Raw genomic sequence first — 25,290 nt, 5'->3', positions numbered from 1 at the left:
AAAACTTCATTTGAAGACCCTGGGATTCTGAAAGGCTTTTGTTGTCTGCACAAACATGTCACATAGGTTACAGTGGGGTGCAATAATTTTCACCCTGAACTTCAGGAGAGGTACCGCTGGCTGCAAACATGTTGCTGAATGTCTGAGTGTGCAGCACTGCTGTAGTAAGTAGCTGAGACACAGAACTGATAAGCCATTGCTGAAAATGAGCCTGGCATAGTGACCAGTTTGTAATACTGCTGTGTACCCATGTAGGGACACTTCCTGTGATGCAGGCAGCAGTGGTATAGGAAGGAGCTCGGGTTTTGTGCAGCTTTGTAGAGCATTTAAATCTCCACAGTGCTGAGCCTCTGACTCTGGCTACCCAATTACACTGAAGCAGGAGTTGGCTTTTCCCCTCTGTTCCTGACAGCCTTGATTGCTGTGTTTAGTGTTTCGGCCTGGCTGATCCACAGCGGCCTGGCTGCTGTGCGCTTTATTACACCTACCTGTACCATGCCAAGGGCAAAGGGCATGCCTTCTACCAACAGTGGTCAGAAGCACTTGTTTTTAAAACAAGTTTAAAAGTTACACACCTGCTTACAATGTTACACCTGAAAATTATTGCTGACTCATAAAATACTTCTTTCTTGTACTGAAAGTAGCTAAGTTAAATGTGTGTTTCAAGCTGTGACTTGATCGGATCAATACCAGCTTCATCACGAGAAGTCTATTTTGGGATTCATCACTAGAAGCCTTGAAAACCTGTGCTGCCATTTCAGGTTTTCTTAAAAGTCCACTGAGCATTAACACCTACCTGACATATCCTGGAAAGACACAAGTGCTTTAGAAATGGTCTGTTCAGAAAGACATTTTTGTTGTGTTTGTTCTCTGACAGTGATACTACTTCCTTACCTACCCCCCAGCATTTTTTTGAAAATACAACTTAATGTTTGTAAAGTCAATGCTGACAGTGTACCCTTTGTAAATCAGCAGATAAAAGCATCTGTGAATGTGTAGAATTCATAGGGAGATTCAACTACCAAAGATATAATTGCTGGCAAAATAAGTGATGGAAGAAATTCAGGACCAGAATTTTTTTTTTTTTTTTTGAGATCTACTTGAAAGCCATAAGCCTCTCTGAGGTTCAGATTTTATGTCTATATAGGATGTCACAGGCAGTAACACAGTACTGAGCTCTTACAAGTGACCCTTGGACAGCAGTAATTAAATAATCAAATACTGTGTATGCACAGGGAATCTTCACCCCCCCAGGCTGAGGACCAGGTACCTATCTTGTAAGTTTACACTGTCTGGACCCAGAAGTAGGACCCTGGTTATGTCCTAAGCAAGCTGAGTTTGGTCACTGATATTGCAACTTCTGTTGTGTTAATTTTTTCTGTCCAGTGTGATTACCCTGTTTTACCAATGCCTCTTCATCTGTGTGTATTTTCTTATTTTCTAGTATGGTTTCATCCTATTTGGTTCATCATGGGTACTGTTCAACAGCAACTGCCTTTGCCAGAGTCACAGACACCACAATCCAGGAAGAACAGACCTCAATAAAGAATAGACAAAGTAAGTATCTTGGGTAGTTGTTCCCGAAGTGTGGCATGCTGACTGCGTGTCACCTTCAGGACTGTGCAGAGAAAATGCAATGCTATGGAAGTTGAAGAGTTATTCCAGAACAGTACAAAGCTGTCCACAGCACACTGCTGACTTAGTGTTGCTGCCTGGGGGACAGCAGAGCTTGGGGACCACAGCTGGGATCACTTTTCCCATCGTCACTGTGTCCCCTCCACCCTCTGCTGGCTTTGGCTGAAGAACTGCGTTATTTTTTCCTTTGCCTATCTGCTCTGAGAAATGACCTGAATGCCTGGCAGTGGTGAAAACGCTAAGCTGCCTGATCAACTTGGTTAGTTTTCCTCAATCTTGTTGAAAATGAATAGCTGAATCCTGGCAGAGATGAGGTGACCCTTGGCTTTGAGTCCAGCAGTTTCACACATCAGGCTAAACGTAATACAAAGGGCAGAACGTGCTTTCTTGGGGGCAGAGCCAAATTGATGGAGAAGGGAACTGGTTACCTTGGACTTTACGTGAGCTGAAGTCAACTGTGCACCAGAGATCCCTTTGGATTTGGGTTCTTCGATGCAGTCTGTTGCAGCGGGGGCAGTTTCATTAGCATGGTCATAGGGACCCAGACACATCAATCTGTTTTGACTTGAGTCTTCCAGTCCTTTGCACATTTTGTCTTCAGGTAAATTTTTTGCATGCTAAGGGTTTTGTAAATTCACAGCCAATGTGTTTAGCTCGTGCTAGGTAAAGAATTCATATTCTGTGTCTGGGTTGGTTACTGCTGTTTTCTCTGAAGTGGTTCATCTCTCAGTTGGTTAGTCTGTTAAGTGCTTTTGGTTCCTGCAGAATAAGGCTTGGAGCTTTCTCCTGCTGTACTTTTTTTCAGCTTTTCTATTCACAGGCTCAGTTTTCAGAGTCACAGAACATTGGTGTGTTTTCTGCATTCTCCTGGCTGTTGAATACAGGCTGCGTCCCGCTCTGTGCATTTCCCTTCCCTTTGTGAACCCTTTCTCATGTGACTGTTATGTATCAGGCGCATTGTGCCCCTTTGTAGCTTGCTCTCTATACGTTACATATGCTTAGCCAGCATTCAGGTTCATCTGGGGACTCTGCTTAGTACCCAGAATAACTTGTAGTTGCTGCCTGTTAGTACAGATGGGTTTTGTGCTTTCCAGGTCATGCATTATGCAACCTGACCCCAGCCAGTGTTCTTGCTGGTGTAGTTTTAATTGGTAAAGTGTTATGGGATGCACACAAGACAGCGCAGTCTTGCTTGTCTGAGGACAGGTGACAAGGCAGATGGAGGGGAGGAATATAATGCTCTGAAGTTGTGACTTAAATAGAAGGTGTGAGGAAAACACAGATGGGAAAACAAAAACAGTGATGTCTGTGAGAGTTGCCCAACAAGGCAAAGAAGAGAGCTGTCAAAAGTAGTGAGACATGAAAATGGACATGCCAGTCAGAGAAGAAGCAGAGAGTGAAATGAAGGAGACTGTGCAACACTCATTGGTGTGAGAGCCACGTCTCTGGTTTTAGCTTTCAGCTACAGTAACAAGCAAATAGACACTGAGAGGTGGGAGCCAAGACAAGTCATTGCAGATTGTTACTGGGGATTGCTGATGAGGGTCACCAGGCTGGGCTTTCAACTGCTCATGACTTGCTAAAGTCACAGCCTGTTGTGATTAGAGCCTTTGCTTGCAAAGGACCTCACAGATGAAACCTCCTCTCTGTTGTTTGTAAGGAGTCCTGGAAAAACAGAGTGGGAAGTGCAATGCATAGTTTTCAGTTTTAAGTACACTTAGAAAAGAAATAAAATGTGAACCTCTGTAGATCAGCAGCGCCTCTGAGTGTTCAAGTCTTGCACTTGTGTCATCTGATGCACTGAAGGAACATACATCCCATAAGTGCAACATGAACACCCAGGATGATAGATGGCTTCTGCCTTGTATCTTTGCACCTTCTAGAGGCGTACAACTTGTTGAGCTGTTTCTAGCTTAGTCAATAGCTGATTCTTGGAGCTAGCTTACAGGTGCCATATCCTCACTGCAGGTCAGGTTACTTCTCTGGGAATACATTGAGGTGGGACTTGCAGGAACCCAGTTTTGTTGGTATAATTACTTTCTACTTAGAGGTAGGGATATTGGGGAAACAGTACCGTGTTATGGTTTAAGCCCACAGACCCTCTAAGAATGTTCAGCTTATCTGATGCACAGCCAGAGGATGTGAGGTATGGGTGATCTAGGGGCTTCCCCTCTGAAATTGTCATTTCCCCAGTAACCTCCTTGCTCACATCCAGCTGTCGTGTCCTGCTTTCTTTTCCATTGCTGCATAGCTCTGTGACTAAAGTCCCAGAGCACCCCACCCCAGCACACTGACTTCATCTTTCAGATCCTTCTACTCTTGGTGTATCTGAGCTACAGCAGATTCTGCCTCATTTTTACAGGCTTTTCCTCATCCATAATGAACAGAAAGTGGTCCCCAGTTCTCCCTAGCCCTTGTGCAAGGTGGTAGTGGAGAGCTGTGTGGTATACGTGAGACAACTCTTCTGGCCGTTCTTGTTGACTGGTCCTGTGTGTCAATAGGTCTCCTTTTGCTTTCAGGAATACAGAAGCTAGTATTAGCAGGCAGAGTGGGAGAGGCTATAGAAGCCACCCAGCAGCTCTATCCTGGCCTCCTAGAACATAACCCCAACCTGCTCTTCATGTTAAAGTAAGTATGAATAGCTTTATACTCCCTAATGCTGAAATCTGTAGGTGAAGGAGAGAAGAAAGAGACTGTCCAGCCATCCAGTCTGGCTGTATACCTTCAAACTGTTTGAGATCCATTTGGGAGCAGGTGGGAGAGGATGTTGGTTCACTCCTTTGCACAGTGCTTGTAGCAATGTAGACGTAGCCCTTTGGTTGCTGCTCAGACCTAGTATGGTCTTGCCTATGGTCTTGCCTTGTGAGATCAGACATAGGTGGGTCTTCCCAGCCTCCTGGGTTGTGTAAGGGCAGTTCCCAGTAAAGCTAAATGGGGAGCTGTCCTCACTGTCACTGTGGATATTGCATTTTTTTTACCCTTCCTTGTCTATTTCCCATTGGCCACCAGTATTTCTAGGCTGTTGGAGTAGTGGGAGAACCATGATGCGTGGCAGATTTAGTATCTTATTCCTGAAAAAAAAACCCACAATTCAATTTTGGAGTACCTGCAGAGGTGGTGGAGATGAAAGCATGCTGTAAAGGAAAGGTTTCTTCTTAGTGCAATGGAAATAGACTTGCTTTTTGGGAATGTCTCAACATTCGTTAGCATCAAAGTTGCAATTTCTGAACTCCTTCATTATCAGAGCACTCCTGCATTATCAGAGCACTCACAATACAAAGGTACCAGGAGTCTGAAATGTCATTTTCAAAGCCAAGAAATTTAATTCCTATGCAGTTTCTAGGACTTCTCCACCCAGTAACAGAGGAGACCTCAATGCAGAGCATCCTGGCTGTCACGCACCCTTTTCTCCTTCTTCCCTCCTATGAAATCAGGTGTCGGCAGTTTGTGGAGATGGTGAATGGGACAGACAGTGAAGTACGTTGTTTCAGTGCCCGCAGCCCCAGATCCCAGGACAGTTACCCCGGGTCCCCCAGCTTAAGTCCTAGACATGGATCAAGCAACTCACATGTTCATAGTACCGGTAAGTGTGTTTTCTGTGTTTCCTGGTGAGAAGAGTAAATGTTAAATGGACTGCTGTCCATTTCCTTCTACTTTCTGTACATTATTCTGTGAAATGCTCCCTTCTGATACCCAGCTGAGAGGACATACTGTTGTCATAGGTGTCTGTATACTGTTACAAAATTGGTTTTGCATTAGTTATTTTCCACAGACAATTGTCTGCAGGGCAGGTCTTGTTTCAGAATAAAGAAGCTTTCAAAGGTGGCCTTCTAGTGCAGCTGCTAGTGACTCAGTGTTTCACTGACCAAGCTGTAAGAGGAGGTCTGGAAAACAAGATGTTTCCTGTACCTTGGAGTCTGCAGAAGAATTGCTTACCACTAAGGACCAAGCAGAAGATGCACTGTTCTGGCCAGCTGAGCAAAAGTTTAGGGGGATGCCTTGAATGAGAGCTCCTCCTTTTCCCATGGACTCTACCTTGCAAGCTCTAGACATGTGAGAAGTCCACAGCTCTGTACCTGCAAAACCAATCACTGAAGCATCAGCTCTTTGCAGTTTGGCAAACGAAACTTTAGGATTTGAAGTGGAAAGAACAAGATAAACCAGGACACCCAAGCTATCTTCCCTAGGTAATTACTGACTATAGCTTTGAAGATGGAGTGGGCCAGGGAGTATGACCTGCAGAGCCTGTGAAAACAGTCTGTGCTGCTTCCTGAACCTTGAGCTGCTCACAGCCATCTGAGTGTATTTTGTTTTGGTATTCCCGCCGCTATGTGTGACAAACTGCGGAGAGGCAAACATTTCAGGGAAAGGAAGACAATTACTTGATTGCCTTCAAGCTGTCACTCACCTTCGCAAGCCAGTATCTTTGTGTGCCTATATTGTGTTGCAGGAAATGCTGGGTATGCTTTTCTGATTAGATGGTTAGAATGACCCCATCGGTCCATACAAGCTCTTGGTAATATCTGTTTTAAACTGGGAGATGCCTGCATAAAAAACCCCTGCGGCACAAGACAGCATTCATATATAGAATCATAGAATAGTTTAGTTTGGATGAGACCTTTAAAGGTCATGTAGTCCAACTCCCCTGCAGTGAGTAGGGACATCTTCAACTAGATCAAGTTGCTCAGAGCCCCGTCCAACCTGACCTTGAATGTTTCTAGGGATGGGGCCTCTACTAGCTTTCTGGGAAACCTGTGCCAGCAATTCACCATCCTCGTAAAAAATTTCTTCCTTATATCTAGCCTAATCTACTCTCCTTTAGTTTAAAACCATTACCCCTTGTCCTCTCACAAAAGGCCTTGCTGAAAACTCTTCCCCGTCTTTCTTATAGGCCCCCTTTAAGTACTGAAGGGCTACAATAAGGTCTCCCTGCAGCCTTCTCTTCTCCAGGCTGAACAATCCCAACTCTCTCAGCCTGTCCTCACAGGTGAGGTGCTCCAGCCCTCGGATGATTTTTGTGGCCCTCCTCTGGACCCACTCAAGCAGGTCCTTGGCTGTTCTGTGCTGAGGGCTCCAGAGCAGTACTACAGGTGAGGTCTCACTAGAGTGGAGCAGAGGGGCAGAATCCCTTCCCTCGACCTGCTGCCCACGCTGCTTTTGATGCAGCCCAGGATACGGTTGGCCCTCTGGGCTGTGAGCACACATTGCTGGCTCATGTCCAGCTTTCCGTCCACCAGTACCCCCAGGTCCTTCACTGCAGGGCTGCTCTCCATCCCTTCATCCCCCAGCCTGTATTGATATCGGGGGTTGCCCCGACCCAGGTGCAGGACCCTGCACTTGGTCTTGTTGAACCTCATGAGGTTCTCACAGCTCTCCAGCTTGTCCAGGTCCCTCTGGATGGCATCCCGTCCTTCTGGTGTGTCAACTGCACAGCTCAGCTTGGTGTCACTGCAGACTTGTTGAGGGTGCACACAATCCCACTGTCTGCGTCGCTGATGAAGATATTAAACAGTACTGGTCTCAGTACTGAGGGACACCACTTGTCCCTGATCTCCATCTGGACATTGAGCCATTGACCACTATCCTCTGGATGCGACCATCCAACCAATTCCTCATCCACCAAACAGTGCACCCATCAAATCCGTATCTCCTCAGTTTAGAGAGAAGGATGCTGTGGGGGACTGTGTCAAAGGCCTTACAGAAGTCGAGACAGACGACATCCGCTGCTCTTCCCTTGTCCACTGATGCATTCGCTCCATCACAGAAGGCCACTAGGTTGGTCAGGCAGGACTTGCCCTTGGTGAAGCCATGCTGGCTGTCTCAAACCACCTCCCTGTCCTTCATGTGCCTTAGCACAGCTTCTAGCAGGGCCTGTTCCATGATCTTCCCAGGCCCAGAGGGGAGGCTGACAGGTTGGTAGTTCCCAGGGTACTCCTTGCTGTCTTTTTGAAAATGGCTGCAATACTTCCCTTCTTCCAGTGCCCCGGGACTTTACCTGACTGCCATGACTTTTCAGGTGTCATGGAGAGTGGCTTGGCAACTACATCAGCCAATTCCCTCAGGACTCTGGAATGCATCTCATCAGGTCCCATAGACTTATGTATATTCAGTTCCTCAGATGGTCACAAACCTGGTCTTCTCTTACAGTGGGAGGGGCTTTGCTCCCCAGACCCCCCCCACCTTGTGGTCCATCCACTCGGGAGGTGTGGGAAGAGAGGTTGCCAGTGAACACTGGGGCAAAAATATTGTTGGGTACCTCAGCCTTCTCCTCATCCATTGTTACCAGTTTTCACCCTTGCTCATCAGAGAGGGTACTCTTTCTTTGACCTCCCTTTTCTGGTTGACATACCTGTAGAAGCCCTTCTTGCTATTCTTTGCGTCCGTTGCCAAATTCAGCTCCCGCCATGCCTTGGCCTTCCTGACCCCAACCCTACACAACCGGGTAGTGTCCCTGTACTCTTCCCAGGATACCTGTCCCTGCTTCCACTGCACTTGCATTGGTGACCATCAGGTCCAATATTGCTACTTTTCCAGCAGATGTTGAGGTTGCTGAAGTCCCCCAGTAGGATGAGAGCCTGCGAGTGCGAAGCCTCCTGGAGCTGGAGGAAGAAGGCTTTGTCAATCGGCTCCCCTTGATTAGGCAGCCTGTAACAGACACCAACGACAAGGTTCCCTTTGTTGCCTCAGTCTCTGGTTCTTACTCATAAGCTTTCGACCTGCTCGTGGCTATTCTTCAGAGACAGCTCTTCACACTATCCATTTCTTTATGTAAAGGGCAACACCTCTGCCCCTCCTTCCTCACCCGTCCCTTCTGAACAGCCTGCAGCCATCAGCAGCCACTTTCCAGTCGTGATTCGTCCCACCAAGTTTCAGTAATGGCAGTCCGGTCATAGCTTTCTAGCAGCACGGTGGCTTCCAACTCCTCCTGTTTGTTTCCCATGCCGTGTGCATTAGTGTAGAGGCACTTCAGCAGGGCTGTTGGCTGTGTCACCTTCTCAGAGGAATGCCCCTTAGTTCCTTTGAGGTATTTCCATGGTGTTTCCATCTTGGCTCCTATTAGCTCAGGAGCCCCCAGCTCATCTCCCCAACACTTCAACTGTGCTGCAGTGTAGCCAGCACATCTCAGAGCAACAGGCTGAAGGCCCTCAGTAGCACTCCGACCCTCTAACCTTGACGTGTCATGCCAGAGCTTGTCACGGGCAAGCCTGATATTTTTTCCCTCCTGCTTCAGGTCTAGTTTAAAGTTCTTGTCAATGAGCCCTGCTAGCTTGTGTGGAAAGACCATCATCCCCCTTTAAGAGAGGTGAATCCCATCTGATGCCCACAAGCCTCATGCCGTGTAGGCCATCCTGTTATCGAAAACCCCCAAATTGTGGCACTGACATCAGCCTTGGAGCCATGGATTAATAGACTGGGTGTCTCTGTTTCTTCCAATGTCACTGCCCACAGCTGGAAGGAGAGAGGAAAGAATAACCTATGATCCAGATTCCCTCACCAACCATCCCAAGGCACTGAAGTCTCTTTTGATATCCCTTGGGCTATTTGTTGTGGTTTAATCACCACCCACATGGAAGAGCAGTAATGGGTAATAGCCCAAGGGCTGTTCTGGCTAGGAAGCTTCCTAGTGACGTCCTTAACCCGGGCCCCAGGGAGGCAGCATACTTCCCTTGGAGGAGGGTCCATCCTGCATATTGGACCGTCAGTTCCCCTCAGAAGGGAGTCACCTACAACTATAACCCATCTTGTCTTCCTTGTGGAGGTGGTCATGATACAGGGGTTAGGCCTTTCTGACCCTGGGCCAACCTCTGGTGTAGATGGACCATCATCTACATCATCCATTGACTGGCCTTCCATATCCAGAGCCTCACACCTGTTGTACAGAGGCACCTGGGAGGGTGAGGTGGGCAAGGAGGGGCTTCGCCTGACACCCTGAGCATGGACTTGCTTCCATTCACTCCTTTCCTTTAAGCTACTGCCTTCTGCCTGGTGGGGGGAGGATACAGGATCCCCTTGGTCTTGTTTTTTTTTTTTTTTTCTGGTGGCTGTTCCTTTGTCTGTCTCATGGAGGGCACAGCATGGTTCCACCAGCCTATCTCTTTGACTCCTTCATGCTCATAACCGTTCTACTTCTCATAGTTCTGCCACCAGGCTGAGCAGGTCATCCAGCTGGTCACACCTCACATGGCTGTTCTCAGTACTGCCATCCATTACCAGGGAAAGACTCTGGCACCCTGCAGCCTGAGACCTGGGTGGCTGCATGTTTTCGTGGGAGCTCTGTCTAGGTTGCCATATCCATTCTGGCGAGTGCAGCGGACATGGCTTTTTGCCAGGTGAATTCCATAGCTAAGCTCCTTCTGAGAGGGTGGTGACCACCAACTGAACTCGCCTCTTGAGCTGGTAGGGTGATGACGTCCTTCCTGCACGCCCTTCTGCGCACACTACTGCCTCACACTGTGGTTGCAGCCCTCCTGGTCACTATCACTCCCTAGGCTGCTTTTTGTCTCCATACATGGGACACCACCTTCCACAGTGCTCTCTGTCAGACCTTAGCGCTTTCAAAAGTGTGTTAATTTCATCAATCATGTTTCAAAGATTAAGCAGAACTGTTGTGCACAGTCTATTGCGTCCTTGTCATTAAAATGCACAAAATGGCTTTTTGTTTTAATCGTTGTGTTGTCATGATAAAAATATAAATAAATTCCCTAGCTATAAATATGATTGTGGGATCAGCTGATGAATTTGGATATATCACCATCACTTCTGGAGGAGCAGCCATGCCAGGTCACATCATCTGGTCAAGACCCTGTGGTCAATATTGGTTACCTAGGAAGAAGGCAAGCCCATAGTGAGGTTTTCCTGAAATATTATTTGAGCCCCTCATGATTTGCAGTTGTCTTGGTATTAGATAGCCCCTGTAGGTTTAGCCAGTAATTTCTGAATCTGTATAAAACTTCTGGTTTGTGTCCTGTGTCAGCAAGTTCCACAGCTTGATAGCCACCTTTTATGGGAGAGAGGATGTGATTTCAAGCCTGACTCTCCTTTCAGTGATGTCTGTTCAAGGAAGGTTAGCTTGTGATTTTTGAGAGGATTGTTGTAATTTGTTGAGTGTTGTGTGATTGAAGTATATCCCTAATGTAAGATAGGTTGTGAAAAGCCTGGGAAGTTCTGCTTGCAGAGTTCTTCTTGTGGCCCAGTTTTTACCTGTGCTTTCATAGTTTTCTGGATAGACGATTTATGAGAAATATTTGGGTTGGTGAGAAGAAGGTTTGTAAACTTCTTTACAAACCATCCATGCTTCATATTTTAAGAATAATTTCTGTGCTTGTGTGAGCTGGTTCTGTCAGACTCTTATTTACAGCCCATTTTTGGAACTTCCTTAAGCTCAGGTGTTGCCGGTGAGCAGTGGGGTTCCTTCCATATTCATTTGTGTTTTCTCTAAACCCTTTTGAATATAAGAATAATAAATAATAATTTAAGATCTGCCGTATTATTTTGTTTTCTTCCTTTGGGGTCTGCTTCTCTTTCTAAATTGTTGACTTCACAATAGAGCAATATTGTCAGTCCTCATTTTTCCTGTTCTTGACTTTCAGGAGCAGATAGTCCAACCTGTAGCAATGGAGTCATGTCCACAAAAAGCAAACAGAGTCACAGTAAATACCCAACACTGAGTTCGTCATCTTCATCTTCCTCCTCCTCCTCCCCCTCATCTGTGAACTACTCTGAGTCCAATTCTACAGATTCTACCAAATCTCAGCAGCACAGTAGTACAAGTAACCAAGAAACCAGGTATTGTTTTTTCCTTTGTAGATGCCTGAGGAGGGTGAGATGGTGGGAGGGGGGCTCGGTCTGCTCTCTTAGGAGCCAGAAGGGCATCTGTCCTGCTCTTTTGAACAACAGAGTAACTCTTCTTATCTACAAGGTCACTACTATTCCCAGCAGACACAAGCTGTTCCAGTTCCGCTGCTCTGGCTCAGGCTTGGAGGGTCATCTCATAAGGAACATTATGATGTTCTTGTTTCAAGCACCAAGCTGTCCCATTAAACTGATGCCATCAGAGCCCAACATGATAGTTTGCATAGAAGCTCTCCCACTGAGCTGTTACTGATGCCTCACCTAGTCCATTACTGCTGCTAAGCAGCTTGCCTGTGTTTTTGTGGGTGAGGCAGCAGCTTAAGATATTACTGGGTTGGTGCATTGACCTCTTGAGTAATTTTCTTGGGCTACCTCTATGGGTTGCCCAGTTCCTTCCAGTCAAGTCTCTGAATCAGTTGTAATTGGTTTCATGCTTGTGACAGCAAGTCAGACCTTTAGAAAGCCTCGCTTCTCCAAGAAGGCATAGGCGGTCCAGGAGAGGGGGATAGTTACTGCTGCATTTACTGGAGTGTGGAGCATACTGAGCCATGGTGAGAACTGAGCTTCTCTTGGGCTCACTTTCCAGGTTGGTGTTGCAGGGCTGTCTGAGGCCCTGCCAGAGCAGGGGATACCCTTGTGATTAGTAGAATCTCTTGCTGATTGCAGCTGGCATTCATCCTCTGTGTACTGTGCTAAGCACAGTTTGCAGGACAGTTTGTAGTCTCTATCATGACTTCTTGAGAGCTGTACAGCATGTAACTGAGTGAGAAACACTTGTTCAGACTCAGTTTACCAGAATAATTAGATAATGCTGGATTTATGATTCTCTTTTTCAAATGTAGAGCACAAGTCCCAGCAAGATTTTCTCATCGTTTCCGTCAATCAGCAGTTAATCAGCAATCTCATTCAGACTGCTGTCTTGAACATTTAAGCCTAGAGCCTTTGTGTGTTCTGCACTGCACTTTTTGCAAGCGTTGATGGCTTACCACAGCCAAGATTTCCCTCCTGTTTAGTATGTTAGTATGTTATCTGTTGTCTGACTGCTGTTCACTGTCCCAGAGATGATTGCTTCCTGAAGGGAAGATGATAAGCACTCTGCACCTGTAATTACGACAAGCACTTTTGGAACAGAAACCCGTTTCATAAATTGTCTTCAGAAGCCTGCAACAATTTTTTGCTACACTGAATTAGACCATCTGGCTCCCTGTAGTCTAACTGGCACCTTTCCTGGTTTACTGGCCATTGCTAGGCATCCTTTGGCATCTAAGCTCTTCATTTCTTCCCTTTCTAATTTAGACATTTGACCTTTTCCTTCTCCTTTCACCTCAGTGACAGCGAGATGGAAATGGAGGCTGAGCATTACCCCAATGGAGTCCTGGAAAATTCATCCACCAGGATAATGAATGGCACCTACAAACATGAAGAGATCCTGCAGACGGATGAATCCAGCATGGGTAGGGCCTCAGAGGCAGGAGCAGTAAAGAGAAATAGGAAAAGCTGGTATCGAGAGTTAAAATTGTGATTGGACTGTGGGGAAAAAGCATGTACTTTGGCTTTCTTTCCCCTCCCCAGTGAATAATGTTCTCAAGATGCCTGTTTCACGGGGAACATGAATCTGTCCTGGAACTAAAACTAAGTCTGGCTTTTGATAGTCTTGCAGCAGTGCTGGTGATGTTGTGGAGCAGGTAAAGCAAGAGGAGTCAAAGGTTTCTTCAGCGCTTGTCATGAATTCCAACTCAGAGCAGTCCTGGCACTTCTTCCAGCTGAGGAACTGAACTGAGCTGTGAAAGGCTGGCTGATACCCAGCCACAAAGTGTCCTCAGCACAGTGTGGTCAGCTACAACTGTCTTATTTGTTTGTGCTTTAGCCAGGAGGGGGAGGAAGAATTAGCTACACTACCTCTGAAACTGGGAATTCCTCCAGTTATAGTGGGTTTTGTGGCCACCTAATACTGGGATATATATATTCAGCCACCTAATACTGGTGTTACCATCTCTGACTGAGTTTTCCGAGTCTGGGATTTGTTAGACCAGGGGTTTCCATGTTGTGTACGCTGTATCACACACGTGAAAGGGTAACATGGCTGGAGTTGCAAGTTCCCATGATTTTATCAGAATACTTGATTTGTAGGTAGTCCTCAGGCATTAAACAAACTGAGCTCAAGTTTTCCCTGTACCTAACAGGTGCTATGAAAAAAGCACTACTGGCTGTTGAAATGCAGCGATCAGAAAAAGCTTCCACTGGGATAAACTTAGAGCAGGAAGCAGCTACCTGCTCCAGAAGGGGAAGGAGTTTATGAGTAGCATGACACAGAGTGGGCAATGGTGGGGAATGAGAGACTATGTTACTTCTCCACTGCCTTCCCTCTAGAAGACAGCTGCCCCCAGAGGCAGCTCTGTGGAGGGAACCATGCTGCCACGGAGCGAATGATCCAGTTTGGACGGGAGCTGCAGGTGCTGAGCGAGCAGCTTTGCAGAGAATATGGGAAGAACACAATGCACAAAAAGATGCTTCAGGTAAGCCTGGGCCTTGTGCTGCATTGCAGCAATTCTCTGGGCCAGGACTGGGGATGTGGGTTCTCTTGCAGAGCTCTGAGTGGCCCCCACTTCTGCACCTGGTGAGGAAGAGGGGGCCTGCATGGACATCAGAGGTCGAAACTCAGTGAACATAGAGCATCTAGATCCAGTTCTTGGCACAGGAGAGACACATACAGCTCCTGCCTGCCTTCGCTCTTCTTCTCTCCAGGTGACACTCTACCTGCCTTCCCGTGCTGGCTCCCCTGCCAGGTGGAAGGGGCACCCTCTTTAATCCACTATCTTGATGGCCCAGTGTGGTCCCTTGCTGCCAAGAAGAAAAGGGCCATTTCTTTTCAGGAGGTAGGCACCTGTTACCTTGGCGATGGCAGGAGGTGCCCCAGCTGATGGACTTGGCGGTTTTCCTGTGTGTTTGCAGCTGTGCATGACCTTACTGTGCCTTTCTGTTCTCTCACGCAGGATGCATTTAGCTTGTTAGCTTACTCAGACCCTTGGAACTGCCCTGTTGGTCAACAGCTGGACCCGATCCAGAGGGAACCTGTGTGTGCTGCTCTTAATAGTGCTATATTGGGTAAGGCCTGGTTCCTGCGTGAGCGCTACCCACTGGACATACCTGCTCTCAAGGGCTGTCCTGTGGTGGGCAAGCCTATGAGTGTTTGAAAAAAAATCAGAAATACTTATGTTTAGCTTTTGCCTCTCTTTCTGTTGCTGGGGACTGACAGAGGGCAGTGATGCAGGAAAGGAGGCAGGAAGGAAGCCTACGGAGAACAGATCCTCCTGATCTGATCTTCTTTTGCCTCCCTTCCTTGCATCTTCCTCAGTGCTGCTTCCAAGGATGCTCCTCAGGGTTTTCTTCCCCTGCTTACTGAGGAAACCAAGATACCTTCAGTGCATTTCCTGCCTTCTTTCTTCTTGCTCCAGATCCACCTGTATCAGTTCACTGGCATTAGCAGGGCTCTTTTCCATGCTGTTTGGGTTGGCAGAGTTTTGTCCTGGCATCATCCTCCTTTCTGGTAGGGGATGCAGTTGCTCTGTTGCAGCAGCTCATAAGTGAAGCCGGTTTCCATAGTGCTGGGTCTAAAGCAGAGTGGGGCCATAAATCCAGTTACCTTTGAGATCATGTTGCATGTGCAGATTTAAATGGGTCTGTCTTCCCTTTGAGCATTGCCTCTGCAGGTTCCCATCACATGCTGTGCCTGCTAGAGCCCAGAGAGCCTGGCTGCCTGCAGTCCAGTGTTGAAATTGGGGCTGTGGTGATGGTCCAGCCCTGTTGCTTTTTCCCTTCTGGTCATAACTGTGCTGAGAGGACCGTGCTCTGTGCAGAGATCTGGTTATAGGTTGGTCTTCTTTAGCTAGCAAGACAGCCCCCCTTCTTCTGATGAGCTTTCCTCTTTGTGTCAGCAGGATGGGTCATGGCTGAATCCAGGTATGAGGGGCCTCTTGCCCTCCTCTGTGTCCTCAGAGCTGAATGTTTATGACTGCTCTTCCATTTTCCTTAAACAAGTATGTTCCTTGCCCCAACAGCTTGTTGTCATTTACTCTCCTGTCTTGAACCTGGTGCAGTAGATGCAGTAGCTTTCCCTGATGGAAGTCTTGTGCTTGCAGTCAACAAGTTGTCATGTCATGGCTGACCCTCCTGGCATCTTCAGCTACAGAAAATCCCATGATGGAGAGATGGGTATAGTGATAATGAGGTTATGGCCTGCCACCGGTCTGCAAGAAAGGGATTGTTGCATTCTAGGCAGGGCCCTTGATCCTGTCACCACACCCTGCACATGCTGTGTCATTGCTCAGGTGAATTCACAGGACACTCCCCAGTCTGGGTTAGCTCAGTCTGTCCAGAGCTGGCCAAAACTGTCCACTGGACAGCTTCTCTGTCTCAGAAATCCATGCGTGACTCCTGTGCACAGCCCAGACATATTTCCTAGTGGTCTGTGCACCTGATGTTGAATGTGCCAGAAGGAGATTTAGAGATTATCTTCTGCGGGGAGGAACAACTTGGTTGTCAAACCCATGAGGGCTCCTGTTCTGTCTGAGCAGAGGAACAGAAATTATATAGCTTGGGAAGGAGAGTCCCTTCCCCTGACAGTCAGCATGGGCAAGTGTCCAGTAGGGTGGCCCTGTTTAGCCATTGTTCATCCAGTGCTTGAGGAGCACAGACAAGTTGCTGAGGGGCATCACTAGGGAGATGTGAAAGATGGTGTCTGGGCATGCTTTGTCACACAGGTTGCGAAACACCTTGTATAGCTCAGCTGAGGATTCCCTATTGCAGATGTAGCAAACATGAAGTTGAAAAGAAGCAGTGACCAGTGAATGAGTTTATCTAGAGCATGGACTACTCTGTAGGCTTGCACAAGTGGGAGAGATTGAGAGGTTGCCTCTCACTTGGTTCCAACTTCTCCTGCCTTTCCTTATTCTTCCTTGCTTTGATATCTCATGCTTTGAGGGTTTTCTGGCAGACACTGAGGCAGCAGAAGCTCCACTGCCTTTTTCTTGCTCTGGCCACCAAAGCAGCACTTTCTCAAAGGTCCTGTTGAGCTGTGGCCCCACGTGGGACATGTCATGGGTGGTGGGGTGTGCAGAGGAGCAGCGGTTCAGAGCCAGCATTACTCAGGAGTAGCTTTCTTCCAGAGCCAGCACCTTCTGCCAAGGATGCCAGGCTTGGTGTTCAGGCAGGACTGAGAGGGACCTGAGGGCAGGTGAGCCGGCACACAGCCAGGACACCTCTTCTAAACAGATTTCTTTTTTTGCCCCCACAGAATCTCAGAACCTGCCAAAGCAGCCCCCGCTGATGCTTGCCCTGGGCCAGGCCTCGGAGTGTTTGCGGCTCATGGCTCACGTGGGCTTGGGCTCCTGCTCCTTTGCCAGAGTAGACGACTATTTGCACTAGCCACCAGAGCAAGATGGAGTTGACATCGTTGAGTGGTGCCCTTCACCCTCCGTTGCTGCCACTCTACACCACCACCTTGTTCGATAGCCTGACCTCCCTGCCACCAACACCCCTTCTAGCACACAAACACACACTGCCTGTGAAAGGATTGAGTGGGTCCCTCACTGTGTGGCTATTCCTGACCCCAGGAACAACTGGCAGATCTTACCTGTTTCCCTGCCATTGCTGCGGCTCCAGCGGCACTCAGTATTTCACTGGTTATTCTAATGTAGCGCCTTCCGATGTAGGGATTTTTCTTTATTTTGATTTGAGTTGTTTCGTATGGATCCACCAGTATTTTATCTGGAGAGTTTTGCTGAGCTGGTTTCTGCTGATTTACTGAGGAAGCTCATCAAGTTGGTGACAGCTTGTTCTTTTCTTCCCTTCTCCCTCCATCGTGCACATACAGCATCACCATCTGTGCTAGTTATCTGAACTCTTCTCGCAGTGGCAGTTCAGAGGGATTTTTAAATTTTATTTGAATCCTGTTTATTAAAAAGGTCTCTTCCACCTCCACAAGTCATTGATGTATTTATTGCCCACAGACTCAATCCCAGCCATGCACATCATACAACCCCGCAGGAGACCTGGTGAGGTAGGTCCTGTCACACACTAATGATGGGAGTTAGAGGAGCTTGGTCCTTCATGGTACATGTCCCTCTAAGAGCACAAGGCTCTCAAATGCTTGTCTTTGTGAATGGGAAGAGTAGAAAACCTGACATTACCTACATTAGTGGCTGCACTGTAGAAGCATCTCACAGCCCTGAGAAACAGGTAAATCCAGCTCTCACAGCAGCTAGAGGGACAGGACTAATGAATATGAAGTCATCTACCGCTGTAGTGGTAGAAGCAGGTCACGTTAGCCTGCAAGAAACATCATTGGGTGCTGCTTGGTTGGGCTGTCAAGTTTTTGTGTTAAACCACAAATCCCCCTTTTTCTCCATGTAGGAGGGCTCTGTCACTAAGATTCAGTAATAACAGTATTTACTGCCCCTCCACATAACACTGATCTAAATTTTGAAAGTGTCTTGAGAACACTAGTATGAACTGTGCTCACCCTTGCAGGTTTCATATGCCAAGATCAGGTTGCGGATTAGGGTCAGTACTAGCTTTTTAAGGTCTGAGCCGGTCAGAAGGGAGCAGCAATGTTTCTTTAAGGATTACTAAGAAAATTATTCCAGTTTCAGGTCCAAAAGCAACCAGCAAGGATCTGTGAGTGAGTAACCTCCAAGTAAGATGGACTAATGTGTCACTGCTGCAGTATGTATCAGGCCCAGGGACTCAAGTGCTGCTAAGCTTTTGGCAATCAAACCATCTGCCTGTAAGTGTTTCTGAGCATATACTTTGCATTGTTGAGGCCGCGTAGCAGGACTGCATGCTTTGCATCCTCTGGTGTACCATTAGGAGACTCCACATTTAATCTGGCTGCACGGTAGGAATTGTAATTCTGCACCAAATGAATTTTGGGTTAGTAGCTGTGAGGAGGTCCCAGGGGAGCTCAGACCCAACATGTATTTTATTTTACTACTGTTCTTGAATTTTTTTGTTTGTTTGTTTGGAAGGCTCAATGAAAGATGAACGCATTGTGTTGAAGTTTGCCCTTAAAATGGAGGTTAGCCTGTGCCAGGGCTTCAAACAGCAAGAGAGCTTGTGTGCCACTGAAGAAAGGAAGGTGATGTGTGACATCTGTGCAGTAGCCTAGAGCTTTAAGGATTTGATGCGTTTGCAGTCTTGATCTGCAGCTGGAACACAAGGTCTGAAATCAAGGCAGAGCAGAGGGGCAGGTGTCCCCTGCACTGCAGAAGACTGTGGCAGTGAATGTGCCGATGGTGTTGGAGGTGATTGGGAATGCCTATTGCTACCTTTCGGTGAAGGTTTTGAAGCAGTGCTAGAGCTGTGGTGGTCTACAAAACAGGCAACACAAGGTTTAGAGATGGAGGGGATACTTTTTTTAGATCAAATCATACAGTTGAAAAAAAGCAGATGGAGCTCTGCATACCAAAGCCTTTCTTCTGGGCAGACAGAAGCAGAGGCCTACGTTAAGCAGAAGAATTTAACTTACCAATCTGGGGCTTCTGTTTTAATTCTGGGGAACAGCTCATGTGCCTGAAAGCTCATCTATTGACTTTCAACTCTTCTTATTGTCCTAATGATGGATATTACCCCCAGCCTGCTGTCCTTATCTCACTGAGATGCTTTTAACTCAGTGGGCAAGCTTCCTTTCTGGAGCCTCTAATGCTGGACATTACCCGGCCTAACTCATTGTGCCCTAGTGCTGTTGGTGAGCCTGAGGCATCATATGAACTTGCCCTGGTGAGAGATTCAGCTGCAGACTCTCCATTTCTTACACCCAGGATTAGGGCACACTGTGGGCTGATTGTGGGTACTTAAGTTGGAAATACTCTAGTACCAGGCTTTGCCTTTCACATTTGGTGACTTCCGCTGCTGTTGGTCACCATTTAGCTTGCTCCTATCTGGCTGCAGTCTGACCTGTCTTTCATCTTTGTAGCAACACCATCTGTATCTCTTTCTGAGTTTTCCTTGTTCCTTCTCTTAGTGGTTCATTTAAGCCAAGTCTCTTTGTTGTGTGTCATATTAATGCCCCACTTGGTCTCTCTGCAAAGCTGCGCTGACCATCCTAGGGCATTGTCTTTGTTTTGGTTTCCCTTTCACTACAAAAAAAATCCAAGAGATGCTCGTAGATACCTAGTTATTCTGGTGCCAAGAAATGTGTGATGGGTTGGTCTCTCTGGCTTCTCACAGAGACCATCTCTGTGGTAGAAACCATTGTGCTGTTGTGTCAAGGTTAGTGCTGAGAGGCCACACTCTTAACAATAATTAATTGCATGTAGCAGGGCTGACATGTGCATCACCTAGTGGCAGTAGATCCCTGTAGACTAGACAGTAGTGATGCTTTCCACTTCTTGCACTTGCCAGTTCTTGCACCTGGTGTCCCAATTATGGTTTTTTGGGAGTGCAAAGGCTTTTCTGCTGTAACATACCTGTCCTTTGGGGTTTTTTTGTTTCAAGTGTTCTTGTGGTTTCACTAGTGGTTTCTGCTTGTTGTGCTCAGATTCTGACTACTGTGGTCATGACTCTGTGTGGAGAAGAGAAATGTGTTTATGGTGTGTGGTGGAGGTATAGGCTTCAACCTACCGCTGATTCCTAGATAAGATTTCTGACTTGGTTTTCCCAGGTTATTTTTCAAAGCCTCTTGGTCCTGGGTCCTACTTGATGGTTCATGTCAGCTGAGACTTGGTTTGAATTGTTGTGGTCATTTAAAAAAATGAACAGAACTAAAGTGAACTCAGGTCTTCTTTAACTTGGAATGTGGTTGTACACCTAACCAGAGGCTCTGTGCAGTTTAAAAATTACTTTTATAGAAGTGTTTTGGAATTTGTTATTCTAAGCGCCTCATGCTTTGCTCGGAAGCAGATGAGCTAAGAACACCACAGCTAAGAACACTCTGCTTCACCTGGACAGTCCTTCACAGTGTCACTTCTTCCAAGAGCTCTTCAGTAAAGCCATGTAAACAATTGTGTAGTCCATAATAGAAAACTGCTGGCTTCCCATTTCTTGATGAGGGTGACAAGGTCTCAGCTATGGCCCTGCATTATAATGCTGACAGCATTGGATATAGGACTTCCATCAAATGAGGTTGACACATAGGTTGCTCTCTGCTGGGCTGACTTCAGATCCTAGGAGGTTTTCCAAACCACAGCCAGACAGTGCTCACAGGTAACACTTCTCACCATGCAGCCCCAAGAGAGGCTTTCTAGCCGTGGCGTCTTTCTCAGGACCTGTGAAATGCTGCAGTTGTAACAACTAAACCTCTTCCAGCTCTGCCATGTCTACACAATCATAGGGTCTCAGCTCTCAACTGATCAGTCCAGTGTCACCACCAGAGAGCTGTAATAAGCGCAGTGGGAGGCACCCTCCAGCTGTGGGCTCTGGACACCAACCACTCTACCTGGCTTCCTCAGACTCAGCATTGCAGCAAGGGCCTCTCAGAAGGATAACATTTCACAGGGACCTGGTGGAAATGTGCTTGTGGCAAACTGCAGCCCTGCACTTCATGGGCTTGGGTTTTGAGCCCGGTGCTCTGCTGGTTAACGTTTTGGGAACTCCAGACCTAGAGCCTTGGTTAAAGTGTCCTTCAGTGGTTCTGCAGACAGAGCTTCATGGAGCTAAATTCCATCACCAGGCTTTTCTCACCATGGACAAAGGGTTTGTGCTGTCCCCACACGCAGTGAGAGCAGTCACATCAACAGTAACGTGGGAGAACTTTGGAGTGAGGTGAGGGATCAGTTCAGGAGTTGGAGGCATTGGAGTAGCTGGGATAAGTGTTTCTGGGAGGTGTATCCACCTCATATACCTTGCACTTCAGCCTCTGACCAGCTCAGTGGCCTCTGCTGGATGCATTCCAGTTTGTGGACATCTCTCCTGTACCAGGGGAGCCAAATCTTGTTCCTCTTGGTTCGTCTTGTTCCTTTTGGAACCATCTTGTTCCAGATGATCCCCCTTGCTGCTCTGTGATCCTATACTAGTGAGTGTTTAACAAAAGCTGATTCAAAACTTACAGGGTTGAATGAGCTCTCAGTCAAGGTCACCTGTGAGTGTGGAGGGCAGCAGTCTATTTCCCATGCATCCTTAGATGGGCTCTCAGAGCCAGCTTGTCTTGGGAAGACGTCTCACTGCTACCAGGTCTCCCTTCTTGCTCCTTTGCCTCCCACAATCCCAGTATTCTCCCACCTTTGTGACCACCAGAAGTGGTATCTGCAGTGTTTGGTGCTGCAGGAGCTGCTTTGGGACCAGAGTCAGCTCTGTGGCCCATGCCAGCTACGAGCATGGACGTAGCAACTCCAACAGCTCTTCCTGGGCTTGCTTCTGCTGCACTGGCCTAAAGGGGCAGGTCTATGCAGGATGTTCCCTTTTTGTCACCATACAGGATCCCATCAGCCTGCAGCTGGGCTGGCTGTAGCACTTCTGCCGTTCTTTTGGAGTCTGGCTAGAAATTAAGCCTTTGCATGCAGTGAGCAGAATGGAGAGGGACCTCCAGAGTGCAGCACTGGGTGTGCAGCATCCAGCTGTTGAGGGAGGTTGTCCAGTGGCTGCTCTTCCTCCCCTCCAGCCCCCCATGTGTACCAGAACTATAGCTCATTGCTTTGGTGCTAGAGCCTGTTTCTATTTCCAACATCCTGGTGGTCCTTGCCGTGCTGCTGCCAGCCTGGTTCGGACACCAGGAGATGCAGCTGTGACTGGTGTGGAGAACAGGCCCTTTTGGGAGTATTGCTCCTTGTGGCTGTGTACACCTAGGGTTTTCCCATCTGCTTCCTTATTCCTTCTGGTTTTTTACAGTGACATCTCTGCCTGTTCTCAAGCTGGGTCCCTATTTTTCACGTAGTCTTATTAAGGCATCTTACCATTTTTAAAATGACTGTTCTTGAGGCTCCCTTGAACAACTGGAACAAACAGAGCTGATGTAACTATCTCCGGGGATTGAATTTGTTTTCCTCCTCAGGCATCAGGCACGATGAACTGTCTCCAGCAAAGCAAACCTTGTGGGATTGTTGTGGTGCTGCTTTTGCGCTTTGGCACCTTAATACTCACATAGCATGTGTTGCTTAGGTGCAAGTTTCAGAGTTCCTTCTGCTGTCAAGGGATTGACTGAGAAGGTGAACTGTGATAGCCAGGCTACCTAACAGTGTGTAAATGCTGTGAAGCTACATGGTGCACAACACCATGGGAAGTTCTTGGGGAAGTTTTTTCCATGAAGAAGCAGTGTGCAGTCTTTTAACTGCTGCACGGGGCAGCAAGCAGAGAGGTCCATCACGCTTCAGTCCTGGGTGCAGTGAGGTCCCATGGATCTGGTCACAGCATGAGAGAAGGAACATGTTCCTTGGAAAGGTGGTCCTGGTCCACCCTGGAGCCCCCTTTGCAGAAGGAGCAACTTCCTTCAAAGCCTGCCCATGTTAGAGCAGCCTGAGTGGTGGATCCAGAGGGCAGTAGATCTCTTGTAGAGAGCTGGTGTTGGGACACCAGCTGTACATCTCTGTCCCTAGATGTTTCTGCAAAAGGGCTGGTGGGGGGACATGATGGGGAACATGTGATGTGTGCTGCTGGGACCCTTCTGCCCCAGAAGAATGAGTGATGGAGGGAGCTGCAGTGCAGCAGCTCTTACTCAGAGCCAAAAGCTTGCTCTGAGCCATGTCCCATCTGCTGTGTAGATCAGAGAGCTGGAGGAAGTGTTGGTGGAGTGTGTGGGAGGGAGCTACAGCGGATCTGGGGAGGAAACGGAAGTGGTTGAGACCCTGGAGGCCTCTTCCAGAGGAAGGACTAGCTGCTCTCCACCATCCTTCCCTGCAACAAGAGGTGGCAGGTGATGGATGAGTGAATGTGGCATGTCTGTCCCTCTCCCTGCATCCCACACCAGAGCTCAGAGCCTGCAGCCTTGAGCTGTAGCAGTGCCTGGCAATCTGAGGGTTCATCCAGGCTTGAGGAGCATGTGTCCTGTCAGCTCTTTTATTTCCAAGAGGGAGGCTTAACTCTCTCCTGCTTGCAAGAAGCTGAGTCCTGTGTAGGATTTGCACTCAAATCGCCACAGAAACATTCCTGGAGGCCATGCAGACCTCTGCGCCTTTTCTGTGGTCACTCCACTTGCGTCCAGGCATGTGCTCTGACCCCTTTGGTCAGTAGGGCTATAGCTGCATCTTTCCCCCGGGAGGGAGCACAGGGGATTTTTGCAGACTGGACTTCTCACAAGTTCAAACTTGGAGAAAGGAGAAGGAGCAGCAGCTCTGGGGATAATCAGGATTTTAAAGAAAATTTAAAAAATGCAAGTGTGGTGACTCTTCCAGACCAAGGACTCTGCACAGGCATTTCATTGGGATTGTCTCTCTCGGTCCTACCTGTGCACGCTCTTCATGGCTCTCCAGCCAGGAGAGGCAGGAGGAGGCTGCCGGCACCTGAAGCTCTTGCACACAACCTGCTCGGCGGTGCAAGCCCCACAACCTGCCCACCACGCAGTTAACTCTCTTCTGCTGGTTGCTCAAAACTCAGGTATGAAATGCTCAGCTGGAGCATGGGGTGTGAGGTCTTTGCAGGTTTCCAGCCAGCCCTGGAGGAATGGCCACCGTTGGGCTGTGACAGAGCAGATCTCCCTCTGCCACTCCAGACTCCTCATCGCCTTTGGAGGGAGGGTTTTCTCCTCTTTGGTACAACGTTGGCTAAATGGACATTACACAATTGTGCACATTGGTTCAGTCTAAGCTTAGTATTTGTGAATTAAGTTATCTGATGCTTCGCATGAAAACTTCAAAAAGGGGAGGGAGGGGGATTTTAACTGAGAAAAAGCCTATGAAAATATACTGAAAATATGGTAAAGAAATCGATGTTCTGCTGTATATTGACAGAATTATTTTTATTAAAATATACATTCATGTGCAAGACCTAGCGTGGAGCCACCTGCTTTGTCAGTCTCTGCTTGCTGGAGTTGTGCTGGGGAAGGTGAGCAGCGGAGCCGGCGCAGGCGGCACCGTGTGTCCCCTCCGACATGGGATGGGGTCCGGCCCTGCCAGAGCAGGGCTGCCTGTCTGCGGGCAGCCGTCAGGCAGGGTGGTGGAGGGGTTGGCGCAGCGATGCCCCACAGCTTGGGAGACATCAGCCCTGGGACTGCTTGGTGGAAGGAGTTGGGCTCTCCCCCACAAAAATGAGCTGGCTCCAGGATAAGTTTTCCCCATCCGGGGGTGAGTAGCTGCCAGCAGAAGCATGTCCCTGTCATTACACAGGTCCCTTGACAGTCAGGGCAGGCTCTTGGCTCAGAGATTGCTGCCTCACATGCAATTATTAGAGGGGAACAAGCAATTATTGCTAAGACTTTCAGGTAAATCATTTCTGCTGACACCTATATATATTTCAGCTATACCATTTTCTCAGCATAGCAGAAAGCCTGTGATGGCTGTTCTACAAAACTTACAAAAGCAGCTTCTCCCACGGTTGATAAGCCGTACCAGAAACAGTGGAGAAGCGATGCTCCCAGCACACACTTGTGATTGAAACCCTAGGACCGACCCTGGAAATTTTCTATTGGCGCCCTTTTTCCATGAACCACCTCCTGCGTCTTGGGTGCTGATGCCACAAGTTCAGTAACGTTCCCACCCGGCAGCAGCTGACTCTTCAGCTCACGTCAGTGGTCCTCGAGCAGGTCCTTGGGCTCTGGATGAGTTCTGGATGGCACTGCAACTCCATTCCCCGCCACCCAAAACAGGCCATCGGGGTGGTAAAATCCTCAGGAATAACGTAGGCGTGCCCAGTGGAGTGTCATTTTATTTTGTTAATGAA

The 25,290-nt window shown here is 47.9% G+C and overlaps 1 protein-coding gene across 3 annotated transcripts in view; it reads left to right on the top strand.

Annotated features, from left to right (window-relative positions):
• The window catches only part of RANBP10 (RAN binding protein 10), a 93,019-nt gene extending 68,606 nt beyond the window's left edge, over positions 1-24,413 (top strand). Inside the window, exons 7-14 of one of the 3 annotated variants that reach the window (XR_010374227.1) lie at positions 1,445-1,557; positions 4,155-4,263; positions 5,070-5,218; positions 11,226-11,421; positions 12,817-12,941; positions 13,858-14,003; positions 14,233-14,363; positions 14,481-14,592. Coding sequence is in view for 2 of the 3 variants with exons in the window: in XM_064459122.1 (XP_064315192.1) it covers positions 1,445-1,557; positions 4,155-4,263; positions 5,070-5,218; positions 11,226-11,421; positions 12,817-12,941; positions 13,858-14,003; positions 14,481-14,592; positions 16,781-16,911 (1,081 nt within the window). In the remaining variant the exon portion in view is untranslated. Of the gene's footprint in view, positions 1-1,444; positions 1,558-4,154; positions 4,264-5,069; positions 5,219-11,225; positions 11,422-12,816; positions 12,942-13,857; positions 14,004-14,232; positions 14,364-14,480; positions 14,593-16,780 lie in introns of those variants that run through there. The other 2 variants (XM_064459123.1, XM_064459122.1) reach the window with 2 other exon arrangements.
• Positions 24,414-25,290: the final 877 nt, after the last annotated feature.

The sequence above is a fragment of the Phalacrocorax carbo genome, chromosome 8, assembly GCF_963921805.1.
Source record: "Phalacrocorax carbo chromosome 8, bPhaCar2.1, whole genome shotgun sequence".
NCBI classification, from domain to species: domain Eukaryota; kingdom Metazoa; phylum Chordata; class Aves; order Suliformes; family Phalacrocoracidae; genus Phalacrocorax; species Phalacrocorax carbo.
This window is presented reverse-complemented; position numbering and strand designations above follow the sequence as displayed.